Below are 19,738 nucleotides of genomic sequence, written 5' to 3'. Positions count from 1 at the left end.
TTTACAAGCTTTTATTTAACTCGCCCTGTTAGTATGTATGTATGTTAGTTTGTTAGTGTGGGTCAAATCTTGGAAGCTAAATATGACCGACTTCCCGATTTCCGATTGAGCTGAAATTTTTCATTCATATGTTAACCGGATGACAATGCAATATTATGATTACATGGAGCTGATCTGATGATAGAAGCTTGTACCAAAAATGAAATTTATGGCAAAAACTTATTATGTGGTATACATTTAAGTTATTGAACTTCGTCTATGACCCTGAAATACCTATATTTCTTAAAATAATTCATACCGTCAATCGGGGTGAATAGGAACAAAAATTAAAATGTGATTTACCTGACAATTTCTTAATAAAAAAATATTTATCAGTACGTACGGTCAATCACTATTATTTTTAGTCGCTTTTGGCGACATGTTTCGGATTCTTTGGGAATCCATCCTCAGGCACGAGTGTCCGCGGCGGTTGTTCGTCGTGCACTGCCCGCGCCGCCCGCCTCGTCGCTCGTTGCGCACGCGCTGATTTCTTAATAACTACCCACACAAATTGTATCATACAAAATCTCATATTATTTTTAATCGAATAATACATTTAGTGTAGGTATTTTTTTAAATATTGTTAGGTAAATCACGTTTTAATAAATAAAAATAAATAAAAAATAAAAATAAAAAGCTTTTATTTCAGGCATTTACCCATATTGCGTACAAAATTAAATACTACTTAACAACTAATTGACACTGTAAAGGGGTGCCAGTCATGTTAAAAATAAATCTAAATCTAGATCAGTCATTTTCTGTTCTGATCCAGGTGTTTAAGTTTTGTCGCTATTCACCCCAACCATCCCTATTCACCCCGGTTGACGGTACCTAACTCTATATATTTATTGACACCCCCAGCATCAGACAAGCCAGACCTGGGTCTCGAGGAGCTCTCGCAGCTCGACGTAAAGTCCCGCTTCGAGGTGTTCGAAAAAAAGAATGTAGCGGAGGACCCCGCGCCCAGAGAACCGAGGGCTCCGAGGGAGAAGAGCACCGCACTTCTGTCCAAGCTTGCCAAGTGAGTAAACCGAAGTAGACCGTAGTAGACCACAGTAGACCGCGCCTTTAGAACCGAGGGCTCCGAGGGAGAAGAGCACCGCACTTCTGTCCAAGCTTGCCAAGTGAGTAGACCGGAGTAGACCGTAGTAGACCACAGTAGACCGCGCCTTTAGAACCGAGGGCTCCGAGGGAGAAGAGCACCGCACTTCTGTCCAAGCTTGCCAAGTGAGTAAACCGAAGTAGACCGTAGTAGACCACAGTAGACCGCGCCTTTAGAACCGAGGGCTCCGAGGGAGAAGAGCACCGCACTTCTGTCCAAGCTTGCCAAGTGAGTAGACCGGAGTAGACCGTAGTAGACCACAGTAGACCGCGCCTTTAGAACCGAGGGCTCCGAGGGAGAAGAGCACCGCACTTCTGTCCAAGCTTGCCAAGTGAGTAGACCGGAGTAGACCGTAGTAGACCACAGTAGACCGCGCCTTTAGAACCGAGGGCTCCGAGGGAGAAGAGCACCGCACTTCTGTCCAAGCTTGCCAAGTGAGTAGACCATAGTAGACCGTGCCTTACGTAAGCGAACAACTCGCGAACGCGAAGCGAAGCGGCGCGGCGCGGCGGGCCCACAGCGTTCGCGTTCGCAACGAGATCGCCCACGTAGGACACTTCTATAGGTATCAAAGGATTGATTCACCCCGCGCCGCATCGCTTCGCTTCGCGTTCGCGTGTTGTTCGCCTGCCACGCGCGCCGACGGTTTGTTCGCGTGGTACAGGTTGCGATTGCAACAATGAGGGCTACCGTTTTTGTGGTCACCAGTTGGCGCCACTGTAGATGTAGGTCCAGAAAAACAGATCTCAAAATTCTTCTATGCTTATTTTTATATTATTAATACGTTCTAATATACACGAAGGTATTTTAGCGTCTAAATATGCCATTTTTTCAACCTGTTTAATTTTGAATATATTTTATTTTGCACTTTTTTAAACCAATAACATTTATTGAGCTATATCTATTGTTTACCATGATTAATCAAATATGGACAAAGATTTACCACAATTATGAATAAGGAGTGAAAATTCCCGATAAAAAAGCTTGAAACACCCAAAACTTCTATGCATTTGACATTTTGAAAGACCTCCATCTACACTAGCGCCCCTAGCGGCGAAATTAAACGCGGTAGCCCTCATTTCATTGTTCGGCATGGCTTCTCTAAAGTAATAATATCTCAATGTAATATATTATATTATAATAGGACATTGTTACACAGATTGACTAAGTCCCACGGTAAGCCCAAGGAGGCTTGTGTTATGGGTACCCAGGCAACAATATATAAATACTTAAATACATAGAAAACACCCATGACTCAGGAACAGATATCTGTGCTCATCACACAAATAAATGCCCCTACCGGGATTCGAACCCAGGACCATCGGCTTCACAGGCAGGGTCACTACCCACTAGGCCAGACCGGTCGTCAAATATATATATAAATCTAAGTCAGGATAATGGCTTTATTAATAGTCGTCTGTCTCTTTTACATTTGTGATTTCTAGAAAGAGAAAAAAAAAACATACATTTAAGTTTTATGAATAAAGGGACCCGGACCCGGGTATGTCCTTAAACTACGTCCAAAAAAGAGGTAGGGGCACTGTGAATGTCATATCGCGTTATGTGATAGGGCACAGCACAGCGGATGTCATTCCAGATCTAGAGCAGACCCCAACTGGGGAAGTACCTCCACCTTACAGAAAACTGCAGCCAAATAACACTAGATCCTACTCATCACTTCGTGTTCCTGCCGGTGAGTAATGTTGCCAGAGCTCAACAAGGGTTCGCGGAGTGTTGGAGTCGGCAACGCGCATGTACCTCTGGAGTTGCAGGTACATGCATAAGCAGATAAAGCACACCTACATGCATAAGCGAAGTCATACGTCATATAATATAGCCAAAAACCCTGCCTTGCCATAATCGGGTATAAATACCAGCGACGCCCCAGGATTACTCTACCACGAAACAATAATATTCTTGTCAATAATCTTCAAAGAAAACACCCACAACTTTCATCAGTGTCCTATTACTACACCGCTTAAGTACCCTTTTTTATACACATTCACGAATTTCACATAATCGACCTTATTTTTAGATGAGTAAAGTTGAAAATCGATTGTGGGAATCGGGTATTGGGGCTTACACGTGTGCGTAGTTCGCTCGAATGATCTTGACAGTGAAATCGTGACTATATTGGATTATGAATAGGGAATAGGGTATATGGTTTGGTAATTTCATAATTTTCAAATAATCAGGATTTGAAAATAATCATATCTAAAGCGATTTCCGTTTAAAAACGAGGTTATTAAGAAATTAGTGGCTAAGTAGTCACAAAATCACAGAAACGGAGTTTATTTTGATAATTAGCTTAATAGCCGAAAATATTGACTTGTTTTCGTGTTCTATGAATGAGTTCACAAAGTCGGCATTATACATTATATGTTATAGGCATAACGATATATATATTTAAGGAATAAACAAGATTGTTAGAATAGTTACACTGTTGTATTAGGCTTAGTAACCTGTAAAAATAGTTGAGGTAAAAAAAAAAAAAATATTTCATTAACTTTCTTATTTTATTAAAAAATTAAAAAAGGTTTGAATTAATGAAAAATATTTCTCTATGCTATAGTTTGTCAAAGGACTGTCTCATTTCAAACATAGAGAGAGTCATACTATGTTTTTCTTACACTAGTACTATACTAGCACCCAAAAGAAATGGATGAGTATAGTTTTTTTTATTCTTATTTACTGGCAATTTGGTTTGACCAACTATAGGTACTTTATTATTGCAAAAATTTTAATTTATTGTAATACTATTCAGCGATTGTAAAAGTTTATAATTTTTTGGGTACATGTTGCATCAAAATCTACCAACTCTAAAGCCAAGTATCAAATCCGTCCGCACCTTACACCCGCACTTGCGTCAGCGCGTACATTTCGAACGTTCTATTTTTGAACGTGGTACGCTGCGCGAACGCACTGCGACCGTTACGCGTTGTTAGCTGTACATTACGCGCTGACCTTGAGGTAGAGAGGGATGCAGGTATATGATATTTTTCTTTTTCATAAAACAAAATGCTTATAGTAAAAATTCGTTTCGTTTCTTTTTAGTGCACACAAACTGAAAGTGATGACAAACGCTTATAAATAATGACGTATGTCATTTAATTGATATAAGATGATACATTGGTTGAGATGATGATGAGGGTCAAAATAGAATCATGAGCCTAGTGAGGCTAGGTTCACACGGCGTAAATTTTTCTCGTATACCAAAATCGTTCACACGGCTTTCCAGCATAGACGTCGTGTGTGAACGATTTTGAACGTTTCCATACAAATTTTGCTGTCACTGCGGTATTCGATAAAATCCCGTAAACGGGAAAAATTAACGCCGTGTAAACCTAGCCTTAGGGATTCAGAAACAGTATAAAATTTGGTTGTTTATCATAATATTAAAATTTTCTATACACTAGGTACAAAAAATATTGGTTTATAGAACAAGCCTTTTTGAAATAACTCATTAGAAAAATTCTCTCGTGGTACTGGGAACTTTTTTCAGAAGCTTCACCGCAATATTACCATTGCGGTGTTCGAGAATAAATTACTGAATTTTTAACCTTATTACCTAGTATTAAAATTATCATTTTTATTTTATCGACGCAAATTTTTATTTTGTTTTGGATAATAGTTAGATCTCTTGTCATATATCGTTTAGCGTTACACCGGTTGGACGTTTCGAGTTTTTTTCTTTATTATTTCTTGCGATGGTGTTAGACGTGTTGGAAAAAAGGTGATTTTAGTTTATTTTATAAGTGATTCGTGATATATTTTAAAGGCGTCAGCAATTTGTTTTGACTAAGTATATTATTGTGTAATTCTTCTTTTTTCTGCTATAAAAAATTGTGTGTGTTCTAAATATCGGTATCAGTAGTTAAGTAATTTAAGAATTATCTTGCAATAGTAGATTGTGTGACACAATCACCAATCACACACAGTTTGTGTCACAAGGGAGCAAAATGACGTACGGCGTGGATGTACATTGAATCTTGAACGAAGCGTTAATAATTTTGCTACCATGTGACACATACTGCCTTTCACATTACCTGTGAGGAAATGATTATATTCCGACAAGAAATGGTAGAAAATTATTGAGGGCGCCACTTCCTACTTAACTGTCATATTTTTGACGAAAAATGCAACAATTTAATGGAATTTTTTTAAGTTCCATTTTATTTAATTTCTACTATTTTATGTCGCACTATATGTTTTAAAGTATTATTTAGATAAGCTGAAAAAAATATTATGAAAAAAAAAAAACGTGTCCTAGAATAGAAAAGTGCCATTTTGATCCCTCCTAGCAGGGAAGAAAAAGCTCTTTGCGGAAAAGGTGGATGTGAAAAGAATTTTTTTACCCCCCTAACCTAGAGTGGAGGTAATGTTTCTCGATTGTATACAATACACGTGTATTATGTTTACTAGTATATACTTTGGCACGTCTCAGTTAAAACGTGTTGACATATTTTGATTTATGACTCGTCGTTAAGATTCTTCTGACTTTGGGGAGTTACGATCGTTATTTTAAGACTACGCTTATGCAATACGTACTCGTATGTACGTACTCACGTACATACATGTGTACGTACCCGTGTGCATGTTCTCTAAATTTCTACATATTTACTTGTTTTTATTTTTTTATGCTCTTTAGTTACGTAACCCTTTAGGCAATTAAAAAAAAAACAATTTTTTTTTCGGTATAAATTAATTAAAACATAAAAACATGTCATTAATGAAAATAATTCATCAATGTCAGCAAACATATAAGTACATACAAAATTAATTAATTTACAATTATTATGTTATTTAATCAAATTTGGTCTATACATTGGAATATATATTAAACATATTAATAACGGGTCGGGGTTATTAATATGTTTAATATGTCTGTGTCTCACGGAAGTTTTGTTATTAACATTGGAATATAAATGAAATCTCTGGAGTTGCAGACGTACATAGGCTACGGAGACTGCTTAACATCAGGCGGGCCGTATGCTTGTTTGCCACCGACGTAGTATATTTTTTTAATGGAATTGAATAACGGTTATAATTATATTAATTATGAATAAATAATTCAACATTAAAATTAAAATTAATATGTCCTATGTCTTATCTATGGTAAAAACTGTTTTATTTTTATTTTTTTAGGTTCAAAGCCAAGGGCATGGACGTGGGCGTGTCCGATGAGTACCTGAACGGTGTTCCAGTGGAGGCCAGCTCCAGCGAGCCGGAGGATGAGGATGGTAGGTGTAGACATGTTTAACGGCCTCTCACGCCTCGGTCACTAAACGCACGCTTCATGCGCCTAACCTACTCGGTAGTGACTGCCTGCGAAGTGGAAGTTCTGGGTTCGAATCCCGGTAAAGGTATTTATTTGTGTGTTTATCAAAAATATTTGTTTTCAAGTAGTGGACGACTTCTATGTATTTAAGTAAATATTTACTTAGATAGATAGAGAGATTTATTATTCTAAAATTATACATACAATTTATACAGTTTTCTGCAAAACTGTTGTTCACAGTTTGCCTGCAGGTAAGATAGTTAACTAAATTATTCTACTTGCTATGCTACTTAACTTATTGCTTGTTATGCTAAATGTTAATTATTGGCACACTTAAGCGACATCCTGTTTGTGATACAGGTGTTACTTAAGTGTATCCAGTAGGTATTTCTTAAGCTGTTTTTTAAATTTAGATTTGTCGGGCTGGTCTTATCTTATACGGTAGGTTATTGAGGTAGTACGATAATCTTTTCTCTAGGGTTCTGTCACCGAAATAGTTTTGTACTCGTGATACCTCATATTTGCCAGCAGACACTGATTTTGTGCTATGCGAGTGGTCGATCAGTACTAGGCTATGCGCTCGATTGCTATGGTTATTTACTGTTAGGAGATATTTGTGTTTCAAACTTAGCTTTGCCTAGTCTACAGTACAAATGTCGCTTTCTTTGGGGCACAAACAGATCGACCTATCTTTGTAAGATTTTCCCCAAATATTTACTGACCGAGCGTTAGCGAAGGTCTCCTTTTCCGCTTGGGCAAAAATGCTTTCGTCCGGATGTTCTCCTTTACAGGTAGCAATTCTCAACCGATTCTCGTTAAATTTTGTAAGCAGGTTCTATGATTAAATATATTTTGTTTCGCGGTCCAGTTTCTCGAATTTTATTTTTAATTGTCTGAGCCATATATTTATACAGTTTTAAGTTATACTCGAGAGTTCTACAGCTCACAGAGCCCCTAGTTTTACTAAAGCTCCTTCCTACAGACATCATTCTTGTCTGTCCATGTTCCAGGCTGTATCTGATCAAATAAACAAATGTCTTATTTATTTTTCATTATCTTACAGACGAAGACTCAATCCTCAAGAAGTCCTACAAGGCCGCTAACGGCCGCGAGCAGCCCGTCTCCTTCTGCAACATGAGCGAGATAGTCGGCAAGTTTGAAACGGGACAGCACAATAGTTCCGAACGTACCCGCGAGAGGAAGCAGGAGATTCAAAATATTCGCAGCAGGCTTTTTATGGTGAGAAATTGACAACTTTCTAAAACATATTTTTATAATTGTTTCTTATGACTTATCTAAAGCTTTTGACTGTGTTTGATACATTATTTGTAGAAATATCAACATTACGGTGTATGCTAATACCTAGTAAGTACTGTGTAAGAAATAAAGCAATAAGTCTTATAATTTTTGTATCTCAGCGATAAATATATTGATGTAAATCTAGGAGTTGTAGTTAAAGAAGGTGTGCCTCAGGGCTGTAACCTAGGTCCTTTTCTTTTCTTGGCGTGTATGTTACCTATTCATAGTAGATTATATGTGGTATTTTCTATAAAAAGGGACTTTATTATCGATGGCGCTTACGCCATTATTAACGATGCTCCGATATAAATACAATGCCGCGTGGCGTAAGCGTTATCGACAATAAGGTCCCTTTTCATAGAAAGTGCCCCATGTACTCACATATAAATAGAAAGGTTTATTTAAGTGTATTTATGAAGATTTCTCTATTCTAGGGCAAGCAGGCTAAAATCAAAGAGATGTACGAACAATCCGTGATGCAGAGCGAACAAGGTAGTTTACCCAGTTTATTTGTTTTTTATTATTATTTATAAAATCACTAATTTTAGGTTTTTTAATTTTTTTATAAAGCTAAAAATGCCTCTATCATAGTTTTCCCTTTCTAAGCAACAAACATGTAAATGTGACGGATTAGTACATACGAATTTTAACGGTATTTTTAATTTGACAAACAACAAGTTTCTTTATTTTGCCAAGTAATAAAAGCACACCCAGCTAGTCATAAATGCATAATTATTGCTAAAATGACATTATATGTTAAGACGTGTTTTAACGACATTACTATTCCAAGGTGTAACATCAGCAGACAAGATCGCTCGCGAGTTAGAGTTGGACGCGGAGAAGTCCCGAGCGATCAAACAGCGCTTCGAGAACGGCGAGGTGTTCAACGACGAGAACCAGCCCCCGAGGAACCGGGAGATTGAGGACCAGGCGCTTTTTAACGAAGGTAATTTTTAGGGTTCCGTACCTCAAAAGGAGAAAACGGAACCCTTATAGGATCACTCGTGCGTCTGTCTGTCTGTCCGTCTGTCTGTCACAGCCTATTTTCTCCGAAACTACTGGACCAATTAAGTTGAAATTTAGTATACGTATGTAAGTTTGTGACCCAAAGACGGACATGTAACGCAAACAAATTAATTTTAAACTTGGGGCCACTTTTGGGGGGTAAATGAGAAAATTAAAAAATAAAGTTTTTCAAACTGTATCGTGTTATATATCAAATGAAAGAGCACATTGTGAGAATCTCAATTATATTTTTTTTACAATTTTAGGAGAAACAATTTAGCAGTTATTCAAGAAAATAGGTAAAAAATGACCATCCCCCCCCCCCTTTATCTCCGAAACTACTGGGTATAAAATTTTGAAAAAAATAAACTAAATAGATCTTTACATAGGTAAATCTATAGAGATTACAGGAAAACCTATTAGAAATTGCAGTCAAGCGTGAGTCGGACTTAATTACTTAGTGTTTCATCCGACCCCTAAGGGTTTTTTAAGGACATTTCGCACTCACGTTTCACATAAAAAATACATTGTTTATATTGTGTAATATACGGAACCCTTGGAACGCGAGTCCGACTCGCACTTGGCCGGTTTTTTAGTCGTATTATTTACTCCATTAACGCCGCAACTGCGTCGGGGGTGAAAAAAATTGCTTACCCAATGTATGTTTGTAAACAGGCATCGGCAAGAAGTCTCGCTCCATCTTCCTGGAGCTGGACGCCAACGCCAAGAACATGACGCCCACCTCGCCGCCGCCGCAAGAAGTGCCCAAGAGGAAGGAAATTGTAAGTTCTATAATCATAATCACCTGTCAAAGTTTTAAAAAACTAATTATTACTCACTTCAAATCGAAATTGTAAACAATAACAAACTGTTTATTTAAGTAGGTATAATTAAACTTTTGTAACAACTTCTATAATTTAACATTGTAATAGGTAACTTATGCACAAATAATTTATAACTTTCTTTGTGTACCCCGTGTGGTTGTATGTACGAGTAAGCAACCTGCCCGTGCATACATATACATGGATGAATGAATATAGATACACTTCAAGTTACTGATAAGTTTGTTAATTAATGATAACTTTGTTTTCCGCTTACTGCTCCTACACTAGCTACTTTAGATTAGAAATTATTTAATTAAGGTAGAGAGAGAGGGTAAAAAAAAAAAAAAAAAAAATCATTGTGACGATGTCAAGCAAAAGGTACCACATTGTCGCTTGCCATAAGGACGCTCTTACAGGTTCTTCGCATAAAGATACGAGCAAAATTGATCCTTATGGTAAACGATAATTTACACGTCAGGAACAGTTTGAAGGAAGGAAAAATACATTTTCTGTCATTAAAATAAATAACAATAAAGAAAAATTGTTCTAAATCATACAATGTCAGTGTTAAATATTTTGCGATTTTGCTTTTGTGGTATTTCCGTATCTGTCTTAATCACTCTAAATAATTTTTCAGCACACTTGCTCAAAACGACGCGTGCTCTTTCAGTGTATTATTCCACTCGTGCTTTTTCATTATATTATCCGACTGAGTTAAGAAGCTAACTAATTGCTAATAATATGCATGGAAAGGGAGCCTTCTTTAATTGGTCGGACTGGCGGGCACGGGCGCGCTCCTTGCGCCTGCGCAGTGCGCGGCCCGGCCGGCAGTACGAGTATGACAGATGAAACACACAATACTAACTGTAAAAACTATTCAAATTTGAATAATATGAGTATCTTTTTTTTCTCGCAAGCGTGTTGAAAAACGTCGTATGAAACGCGTGTGCATTGGTCATTACACACATCGGCTTTCTTATTGCGCGCTCGCTTACAGCTCGCGCGCACAATATCGCCTCGTGTGTAATGACCAACTTAGCACACTTGTATCATAATGTACTATTATTTCACGAATAACTATCTCGGTAACCGAAGACATTATTTTACGCATAATTCGTTTTTTTAAATAGTTTTATATAAAAAACAAGTATTTGCATTTAAATAGTGCTATGAAATCTGAATGGAATTCTGTACAACAAACGATATTTAAAAATATTGAGGCTAATTGTAATTTTTATGAGATGCACTATGGTTGATACCTATTTTTTTCTATTAATGATTATATTTTACTGAAACTACTGTACTAATAAATTATTAATAAATGGCTGGTAAATTAAGATTATTAAAAAATCATTAGCCAATGGCTGATAAATTAAGAGATTTTTTTTTAAATAGTGGTCTAATGCTGGCTCATGCTGGGTTATTTGGATCTATGAAACGTTTAATTGACTCGGTGATGGACGGATTAAAACAAATGTTAATGAAACAAATTCTCCCCAGCCCTTTATACCCAAGGATGTAGTCCGCGCAGCAGACAAAGTGGAGGAGGTGCACATACAGACCGCCGACATCACTGACCGCTTCAAGTTCTTCGAGACCTATAAACCCGAACAGACCCGCAAGGAGTTCCGCATGACACCGCCCAGGCAGACGCAGGTAAATATTATATTATTTATTAAGTTTTGTTGTACTACTAACACTATATGGATCAAAAAGATTAGAAATAAATAATTGAATTAAATTTGAATTAATTACCGTCAACCGGGGTGAATAGGGACAAGACTTAAAATGTGATTTACCCAGGGGTCGGAAACCGGTATTTGCTCCATACAAAAATACCGGTATTATTACGTTCTTTTTCGTTCTTTTGTTTATAATTTCATTTTTAATGGGACGTTTTAATAATGCAAAATTGTTTCCTAAATACATGATTCAGTCCTATGTAATGAGCATAAACAAATTCAAAATATTGGGCTATTTCGGGGTTTTAAAAAAATACCGGTTCCGAGCCCTGGATTTACCTGACAATTTCTTAATTACCCACACAAATTGTATCATACAAAATCTACTATTGTTTTCATTCGAATGATTGATTATCTGTGGGTATTTTTTTAAAGAAATTGTCAGGTAAATTGCATTTTAAGCTTTGTCCCTATTCATCCCAGCCATCCCTATTCACCCCGGTTGACGGTGTCTTATAAAATAAGCCAAAAAGTTGAAATATAAATGGTCGCCGTTTTAAATACCTTAGTTTGTGAACCGATTGCATTCGTTTCGTTCATATGTCATTTTGAACATACAATATTATTTAAAAGAAGCAAGAAAGAAAACATTCTTTGTAAAGATTACTACCAAGATTGCTAGCATTGTCTTTGATGAATGATGATGTTTTTTTTATTCTTCCAACTACAACAATTGGGGACAACAAACGAATTTGGGGAATCGGGTGAAACGTCGGGATGTATTATAAATTCAATATACGCGATATAATCCGTTTATATGTATAGTTTTATTTCATAATTGGGAATAAATTAAATCATTTGTGACGTTCCACGAGAAAAGGTACCTTACGGCGCGGTCGGCGCTTACGTCACGTAGCGCCGCATTATGGAGCATCGTTAATACAAAGATAGATATAACTCCGTAATAGATAGATACAGTCTAAGGAAAAAACGTGCCTAGAAAATCAAGAAAATTTGATTCTCGTTCAGAGGGCGCTACTAGTTTTGGCCTACAGTCAAATAGATGGCGTTGACGGTTTCGTTTGTTATTTAACAATTTTAACGCATATCAGTGAAAGAACATGGGTCAAAATCATAAAAATAATTAATGCAAATAAAAAAAATCATTTATCTATATTTAAATACATTCTATCGTATTTTTACAAATCTTCATTTTTAGTTTTAAAGTGTGTCGACAGATGGCAGTGAATTTACTGGGGTTACAAAATTTACTATGACAGTACCGCTCTAGTAGAAGTTACTCTATGAACTGAAAATAAATATCATATACGAAGGAAAAAATGACCAAAGCCTCCAGTGTCCAGAGCTGGAATCGAACCAGCGTTTAAATAGTAGTGTGTCTACTTGAAAAACCACAAATTAAAATATTTTCATAGAAAATAATTTAATTTGTTACTCTATGGTTAATAATAGCGTAAATGCCAACCCGTATGCCAATAAGGTCCCGTTACCCGTGGAAAGTCACATTTCATAAAACGTTTCGTTTTGTGTGATTTGTCACTTTATCTTTTGTGACAAGTATTTCAGTTTATAAATCCCCATTGTTTCCCAGCGAGCCAAGTCCCCGTCCCCCGAGGTGTACCACGAGCCTAGCGTGGTGCGCAGCGAGCAAGCGGCGCCCGACACGGGGCTGGCCGCCACGCGCCACACCGCCTCGCGCATGATCAACGTGTTCCGCCAGCTGGAGGAGCAGCGCCATCCGGAGCCCCAGGGTATGTCTTCCTTGTGCTTGTTTGCCACCGACCTACTACTAAACCGGACAAGTGCGAGTCGGACTCGCCCACCGAGGGTTCCGTACTTTTTAGTATTTGTTGTTATAGCGGCAACAGAAATACATCATCTGTGAAAATTTCAACCGTCTAGCTATCACGGTTCATGAGGTACAGCCCGGTGACAGATAGACGGACAGCGGAGTGTTACTAAGACTCCGCTGTCTGTCTGTGTCTGTGTTCATATGACCGACCACATAACGAGTAATTATTTCCTTCAGGCCCCAAACCTCTCAAGTGCTTCACCCCCCCTCCGCCCGGCGAGGAGACCCACCAGGGCCACAGCTCCGAGGAGGAATACACCGATGAGGAGTATTCAGACGAGGAGGATAGCGAGGAGGAACGCCAGAGGTTCTACAACGAGACCCGGCAGAGAGACGAGGCTCTCAAACAGGTTTGTTTCCCCCGTTGTTCAATGTTTCAATTTGTTCATCTACATCAATTAAATTCAATTGTTTTTATTTTAGACCTTGCGTCCATATCGTGTTAAATAATAATAATAAAAGATATTTATTTACCAACACAAAAAACAGTGAATTGCCAAATCAGATAGATTTTACAAATATTTGTGCAGTAAAACGGATGAGACTCAGCGATGCGATTTTCAGTCCACAACCAAAAAACTTAAAGCTAATTCTTAACTAAGTTATTAAATAAATGACTAACCTAACTATTAACCAACCAACTAACCTGTTAGTTACAAACAAATCTTAAATTAACTTAAATACTATGTTAGTAAATTAATATAATCTAGACTATTTGACATAAGTAATTCGCTGCCGACCTGACCTGTTTTAAACAATGCGCCAGTATTATACAGTTGAATCTGCTCGCAATCACATTCAGAAAGCCATTCTGACTAGCCCTGATGAGTCATCAGCGATGAGGTTTTTTTTTCGCACTGTACCATCTAGGTAGTCCTAACAGCATTCTGAATTATCATAAATATCAATGATGATAACTATATCATGATGAATATAACAACGATAATGATGACGATAGTGACCATTTATAACAATGACATAGAAAAATGAAGAAATGATCATGACATTAGTATTTATGACAATAATGTGGATGAAGGTGATGTGACAATCGTGACAGTTGCGTTCATGCTAATAAAGATGATAGCAATGGCGTTGAAGACAATGATATTGATGACAATAATACTGACGACAACGTAAAAACAAAAACGTTAATTATACAAGACTATAACTATAACCACAGTGACGTTGAAAATAATATACCTATTTAAAGTTGGTTTAGTTGAGTGATGGTGGAGACCGAAGTTAAGTAAGTTATTTTCCCCAGGCCCAACAGCTGGCTCGCACCAAGAGCTTCCGCGACCGCTTCGAGCACTGGTCTGAGTCTGAACCCGAGAGGCAAGTCGGGCAAGTCGTCATAGAGCGGGACGACGATGGGGAGTCGCAGCTCGAGACAGCTAAGAGGTAAGGATGGAGTGTGAACCCGAGAGACAAGTCGGGCAAGTCGTCATAAAGCGGGACGACGATGGGGAGTCGCAGCTCGAGACAGCTAAGAGGTAAGGATGGAGTGTGAACCCGAGAGACAAGTCGGGCAAGTCGTCATAGAGCGAGACGACGTTGGGGAGTCGCAGCTCGAGAGCTAAGGGGTAAGGACGGAGTGTGAACCCGAGAGGCAAGTCGGGCTCATGAGGCTCATCATAGCGCGGGGCGATGGCGAGTCACAGCTCGAGACCGCAAAGAGGTAAGGATGTAGCGTAAACCCGAGAGGCAAGTCGGGCTTATCATAGAGCGGGGCGATGGCGAGTCGCAGCTCGAGACCGCCAAGAGGAAAGGACACCCGAGGGGCGCGAGTGAATCCGAGCGGCAAGTCGGGCTCGTTATAGAGCGGGAAGACGATGGCCAGTCGCAGCTCGAGGCCGCCAAGAGGTAAGGACGGAGTGTGAACCCAAGTGGCAAGTCAGTCGCAGAGCGGGAAGACGACGGCAAATCGCAGCTCGAGAGATAAGCACGCCCGAGGGGCCCGAGTGAACCCAAGTAGCGAGTCGGGCTTCGACATCATAGAGCGCGGCGGTGTCGACTGTTTGTGCCGAATATTTTAATAGGTACTTGCAAAGAAATGAAAGTCCATAGGCTTGATAGGCTGTTACTCGTATCCGTAAAACAAGTATTAAAGTTCTAACATCCTTCGATTAACGGAAAAATTAACGTGTTAAATTTATTTCAGCTTGCGCGAGAAGTTCGAATCGCTGCAGGTGCAACAGTCAAACGTGACGAAGACCTTCGCGACTAAAGTCAATAGATTTGTGGTAAGTACAAACATGTCAAAGCAGTTCCTTGACTCAAACATTTATATAACTCCGTATAAGATGGATACATTGGATACAGTTTAAGGAAAAAACGTGACTCGAAAATTAAGAAAATTAGATTCTCGAACAACTTACTACTTTTTAATAATACTTTTAAAAGTTGCTATTGTCGTACAATTTCTAAAAGGAGGTGGCAGATTGTTCCAACACTTCATGGCGGCATATGTACTAGCCGAAAGAAACGTAAAATTAATGCATCTATTAACACTTGTATTTGTTCACAGTAACCATGGAGTGATATCGCGAGAGCCGTTGATTGCCAAAGCCTTACGTTTTAACCTTGTTTTAAAGTTGTAAAGTCTCGTATTGCCAATATCGCAGAAAATATAATGTAAGTTTGATGACTCGTTTTCTTTACACATTAAAGTGTTACAATCATAAGATAGAAATACTTTTTTGTTGGTTTTAGAGCTGCTATCCTGTACAAACAAATTTTATTTCGTGTATAGAACTTTTTTTTCGGCGTTACAAACCGATTGTTATTTTTCTGGGCATATTTTTGACAATTTGTCACTTTGTTTTGTCTGTAAATCTTTAAAAAATTCGCGTTTGTACGGAACAACGGTAGACAATTTCATGGAATAACAGTTTTAAATGATTCACGGTTAGTTTCACTAGACTCATAGACCGGGATATGAACCGTGATTACCTTTTGTGTTGTTTTCGAACTCCCGATATTTCGACGCAGTTACGTGCATCTTGTTCATAAATCGGGAGCTCGAAAACTTTACAAAAGGTAATCACGGTCCATATCCCGGTCTAAGTCTAATTTCATGGAATGTTCCTTTTTTACATTACAATGGTGTCATAACCGACCACATTCATTTAGTATGAAACGTGTATTGACAATGTGTGCCATTTTCAACCAAAAGGGTACTTATTGTCGCTTGTCAGTAAGGCGCTATTTCCATATAGCTTCAATTTGGAATCAACCTTATCGACAAGCGACAATGTAGTACCTTTTGATTGAAAACGTCACATATAGTTCTTATTGTTTTGATTTTTCTCTTGGTCTATTATCATCTGGTCCTAAATAAAAAATTACACCAAGCTAATTTAGTAAAAATACATGGAAAGTTTTCATAAAACAATAGTTACAATGCATTTAGGGTCAATGTAGCATTTAAAGTGCCTCATTTTGGGTTACAGTTCAACTAATAAATAGTACATTTAAACCCAAATTTGAGTCGCATTTTCGAGACATATTTCATTCTTGCTTCTTTAAAGGAGTCAGATTTCTGTTACATTATATTTTCTGTGCCAATTATACTCTTAAGTTATGGTTGTATCCTTAAATAAATCTAAATTAGAATATAAATATATTTATACAATTTTATATAATAAGGACTGAATAGCATTTGAAGTGCCTTAATATGTGCAATAAGGATTAGTTCATATATATGTAAACATTACTTGATTCGCTTTTTCAACTTGCTGCCTAATCTTTTTTATTAAATCATTTTACGGTTTAGACTCACTTGTTTTAGTCACTCGCGCGACATGTTGAGTCTAAACTGTAAAATGATTTAATGTTAGTATGTCTCACAATAGTTTAAATTCGACTAATCTTTTTTATAATTATTAATAATGTAAGCTCACTCAAACCCGAGGTTTGTTGATATATCCAAATTGGTTTATTAAAGTTCTTGTGCTTTGGGATCTATCCGAAAATAGAATAACTCCCTAAGAAATTTTATATCGGAAAATTCGTAAACGGTTTATTTTTTGTGATTTTCATTTTTTTTCTTCTATACTACAACGGTGGCAAACAAGCATACGGCCCGCCTGATGGTAAGCAGTCACCGTAGCCTATGGACGCCTGCAACAGCAGAGATATTTCCTTATCATGGGCGTTTTTAATTATCTTTTTAGTTTCCCAATGTTGGACTTGACCAAATTTCGGACATATCTTTCGTAATTATCCCAAGGCGCTAGAAAAAACTAAGTTAGACTTGTTTGGAGTTGGAGCTTGAATCTCAGTGTCTTTGTATTTTCGACTTTATATTTAGCAAACAAGAGTCTAAATTCGACAATACGTTAAAAAGCTATTAATATTGATTTTATCCGTTCTTAAATAGCCTCAATCTTAAATAAGCACCGAATCTAATAAAAATTATTAATGTGATTGTGAATTGACAAATAATTTTATACTTTAGAATTAGATAAAACAATTTTGATCACTATTTAGCGAAGTGGACTTTTTCTATAATCTTTGTAACGCTACCCTTGGAGCAAAAATTATTATATCTCTATACACCACATAATATTTTAAATACTGATAATACTCAGACGCACTTTGGTTGACTGGTAGAAAATATCTTGAAGCCATAAGTTCGCTATGTGAAGTTTAGGGAATCTCATGTTTTACTATCATGGTAAAAAAAAATCTTTTTTTGTTTTGTTGCGATCTCGCTTTTAAACAATTATTAATTTGTGAGGTTTTTTAGAAAAAATGGTACCATTTACTTTTTTTCGAAAAACCATCAACTTTTGGGTTATTTAGAAAAGTATCCAGTTTTTCAAACAAATTTTGGGTGTCAGTTTTGTAACTGTGCATACGAAATGTATGTGAAAATGCGTTACAAAACTAAAATTTTTTTGGGGACATATTTTTTTTCTTTTTAAATCGATAGTCCTCGTGATTCTGATTAGATATAACCCAAAAATTGATGGATTTTCGAAAAAAAAAGCAAATGGTACACTTTTAATTGAAAATGCCCAGGTACATTAAGTACATCCAAGGGTATAAAAAGCGTTATCAATATAATATATTTAAATAAAAAATAAATCATATAAATGTGAGTTACAAAATTATTTAGTATTTTATTGGCCTATTGATCAGGCACTAGTTAAAGTATTATTTTCATTGGTAAAGTGTTCTTGCCATATTTATTACTATTAATAATTATTTCATCACCAATTTGTGTCGCAATATGTGCCATTTTAAATGACAAGTTCAATGGATAATTTTATTTTATTGCATGATTTTGACGTTATTGTAAATATTTAACCTTTTAAACGAAGTCTAAAGTAAGATCTAAAGTAAGGACGCTAAGCACGAATAATTTCTGTCCCTATTAGGGAATGCAAACCGGTTTTTAATTGGATGAAAAAACCGGTTGATAACCGGTTAAGGCTTGTGCACAAATCACTACTTTTTCGGCTACTTTTTGAAAATCTAGTGTCAATCAATCATTTGTGGGGTGAGTAAAAAAAATTAACAATCTTTTTTTCAGTACTAGATTGCATCACCCTTTCTTCGCGCTTAGCGTATTTACTTTAATGACAATGATTAAACAAAATGCTCTTTTGCATATATTGCAAATATTAACGGATTTTTCATCTAGATTCGATTTGCGCTGTGATCCGTTTCGCTCCGGTCTACCCTATACAGCATTGCAGACGGTGACTTCTGGTGTCATTCGAAGAAATTTATTTTAATTTTCATCATCATTTGTCCCATTTTCAACCAAAAGGGTACTTATTGTCGCTTGTACTATTTCCATATATGTAGCTTCAATTAGAAATCAACCTTATCAACGCGACACTGTGGTACCTTTTGGTTGAAAACGTCACATTTAGGTAATTACACGATCCGACTGATTAACGACTCTCTATCTATTGTTTGTACTTACGTTTTCAATGTTTTTCAACTTATTTAGACACTTCGTTAGGTAAATAAATGATGTAAAATTATTTATTGTTTTATTATACTGGCTAGACTAGGCTGGACCCCAGGATCCTCTACACGTCAACAAAATAAAATAGGAGAAAATACTTACACAAATTATTTAAATTAATTTTTAACAAGCAGAAACGTCTGCGATCGATGCTATTAAGCTTAGAATAAATTTAAAAGTGGAAAAATTACTGCCTTGGGTGAGACTTGAACTCACGGCCTCTGGATAGATACTCCAGCGCTCTGCCAACTGAGCCACCAAGACCTCGTCCATAGTCAGCAAATCTTCCCACTATATGGTAACCCGGTAGCGACATCTACCGTAAGAGTGTTACACTTCTTAAACGGCCACCGGAGTTCCAAGTCATATTGGAAATTCACCAGTTACGATGTGCTACCCATTCTAAATTAATTTTTAACAAGCAGAAACGTCTGCGATCGATGCTATTAAGCTTAGAATAAATTTAAAAGTGGAAAAATTACTGCCTTGGGTGAGACTTGAACTCACGGCCTCTGGATAAACAAATTATTTAAATTACATAATAGTACAAGTTTGGGAATAAATCAAATTATTTTATTAAATTGACCTTGTTTTACTAAGATGGCATATAGTCGAGAAATTGGGACGGGTACCGATTGCTATGGGACCGACAA

General features: G+C 37.1%; 1 protein-coding gene across 2 annotated transcripts in view; it reads left to right on the top strand.

The window, feature by feature from the left end:
• Nucleotides 1-19,101, top strand: part of LOC134751510 (F-actin-monooxygenase MICAL3) — a 59,571-nt gene extending 40,470 nt beyond the window's left edge. For both annotated transcript variants that reach the window (XM_063686935.1, XM_063686933.1), the window contains exons 6-17: nucleotides 901-1,060; nucleotides 6,287-6,381; nucleotides 7,483-7,658; nucleotides 8,153-8,210; nucleotides 8,509-8,664; nucleotides 9,399-9,505; nucleotides 11,048-11,203; nucleotides 12,842-13,001; nucleotides 13,280-13,452; nucleotides 14,367-14,503; nucleotides 15,264-15,345; nucleotides 15,630-19,101. In XM_063686935.1, coding sequence (XP_063543005.1) covers nucleotides 901-1,060; nucleotides 6,287-6,381; nucleotides 7,483-7,658; nucleotides 8,153-8,210; nucleotides 8,509-8,664; nucleotides 9,399-9,505; nucleotides 11,048-11,203; nucleotides 12,842-13,001; nucleotides 13,280-13,452; nucleotides 14,367-14,503; nucleotides 15,264-15,345; nucleotides 15,630-15,632 — 1,463 coding nt within the window. In that variant the 3' untranslated portion in view covers nucleotides 15,633-19,101. The remainder of the gene's footprint in view (nucleotides 1-900; nucleotides 1,061-6,286; nucleotides 6,382-7,482; nucleotides 7,659-8,152; nucleotides 8,211-8,508; nucleotides 8,665-9,398; nucleotides 9,506-11,047; nucleotides 11,204-12,841; nucleotides 13,002-13,279; nucleotides 13,453-14,366; nucleotides 14,504-15,263; nucleotides 15,346-15,629) is intronic.
• Nucleotides 19,102-19,738: the final 637 nt, after the last annotated feature.

This window comes from Cydia strobilella, chromosome 22 (genome assembly GCF_947568885.1).
Source record: "Cydia strobilella chromosome 22, ilCydStro3.1, whole genome shotgun sequence".
Lineage (NCBI taxonomy): Eukaryota > Metazoa > Arthropoda > Insecta > Lepidoptera > Tortricidae > Cydia > Cydia strobilella.
Note: the sequence above shows the minus strand (reverse complement) of the source record. Positions and strands in the feature narration are given on the sequence as shown.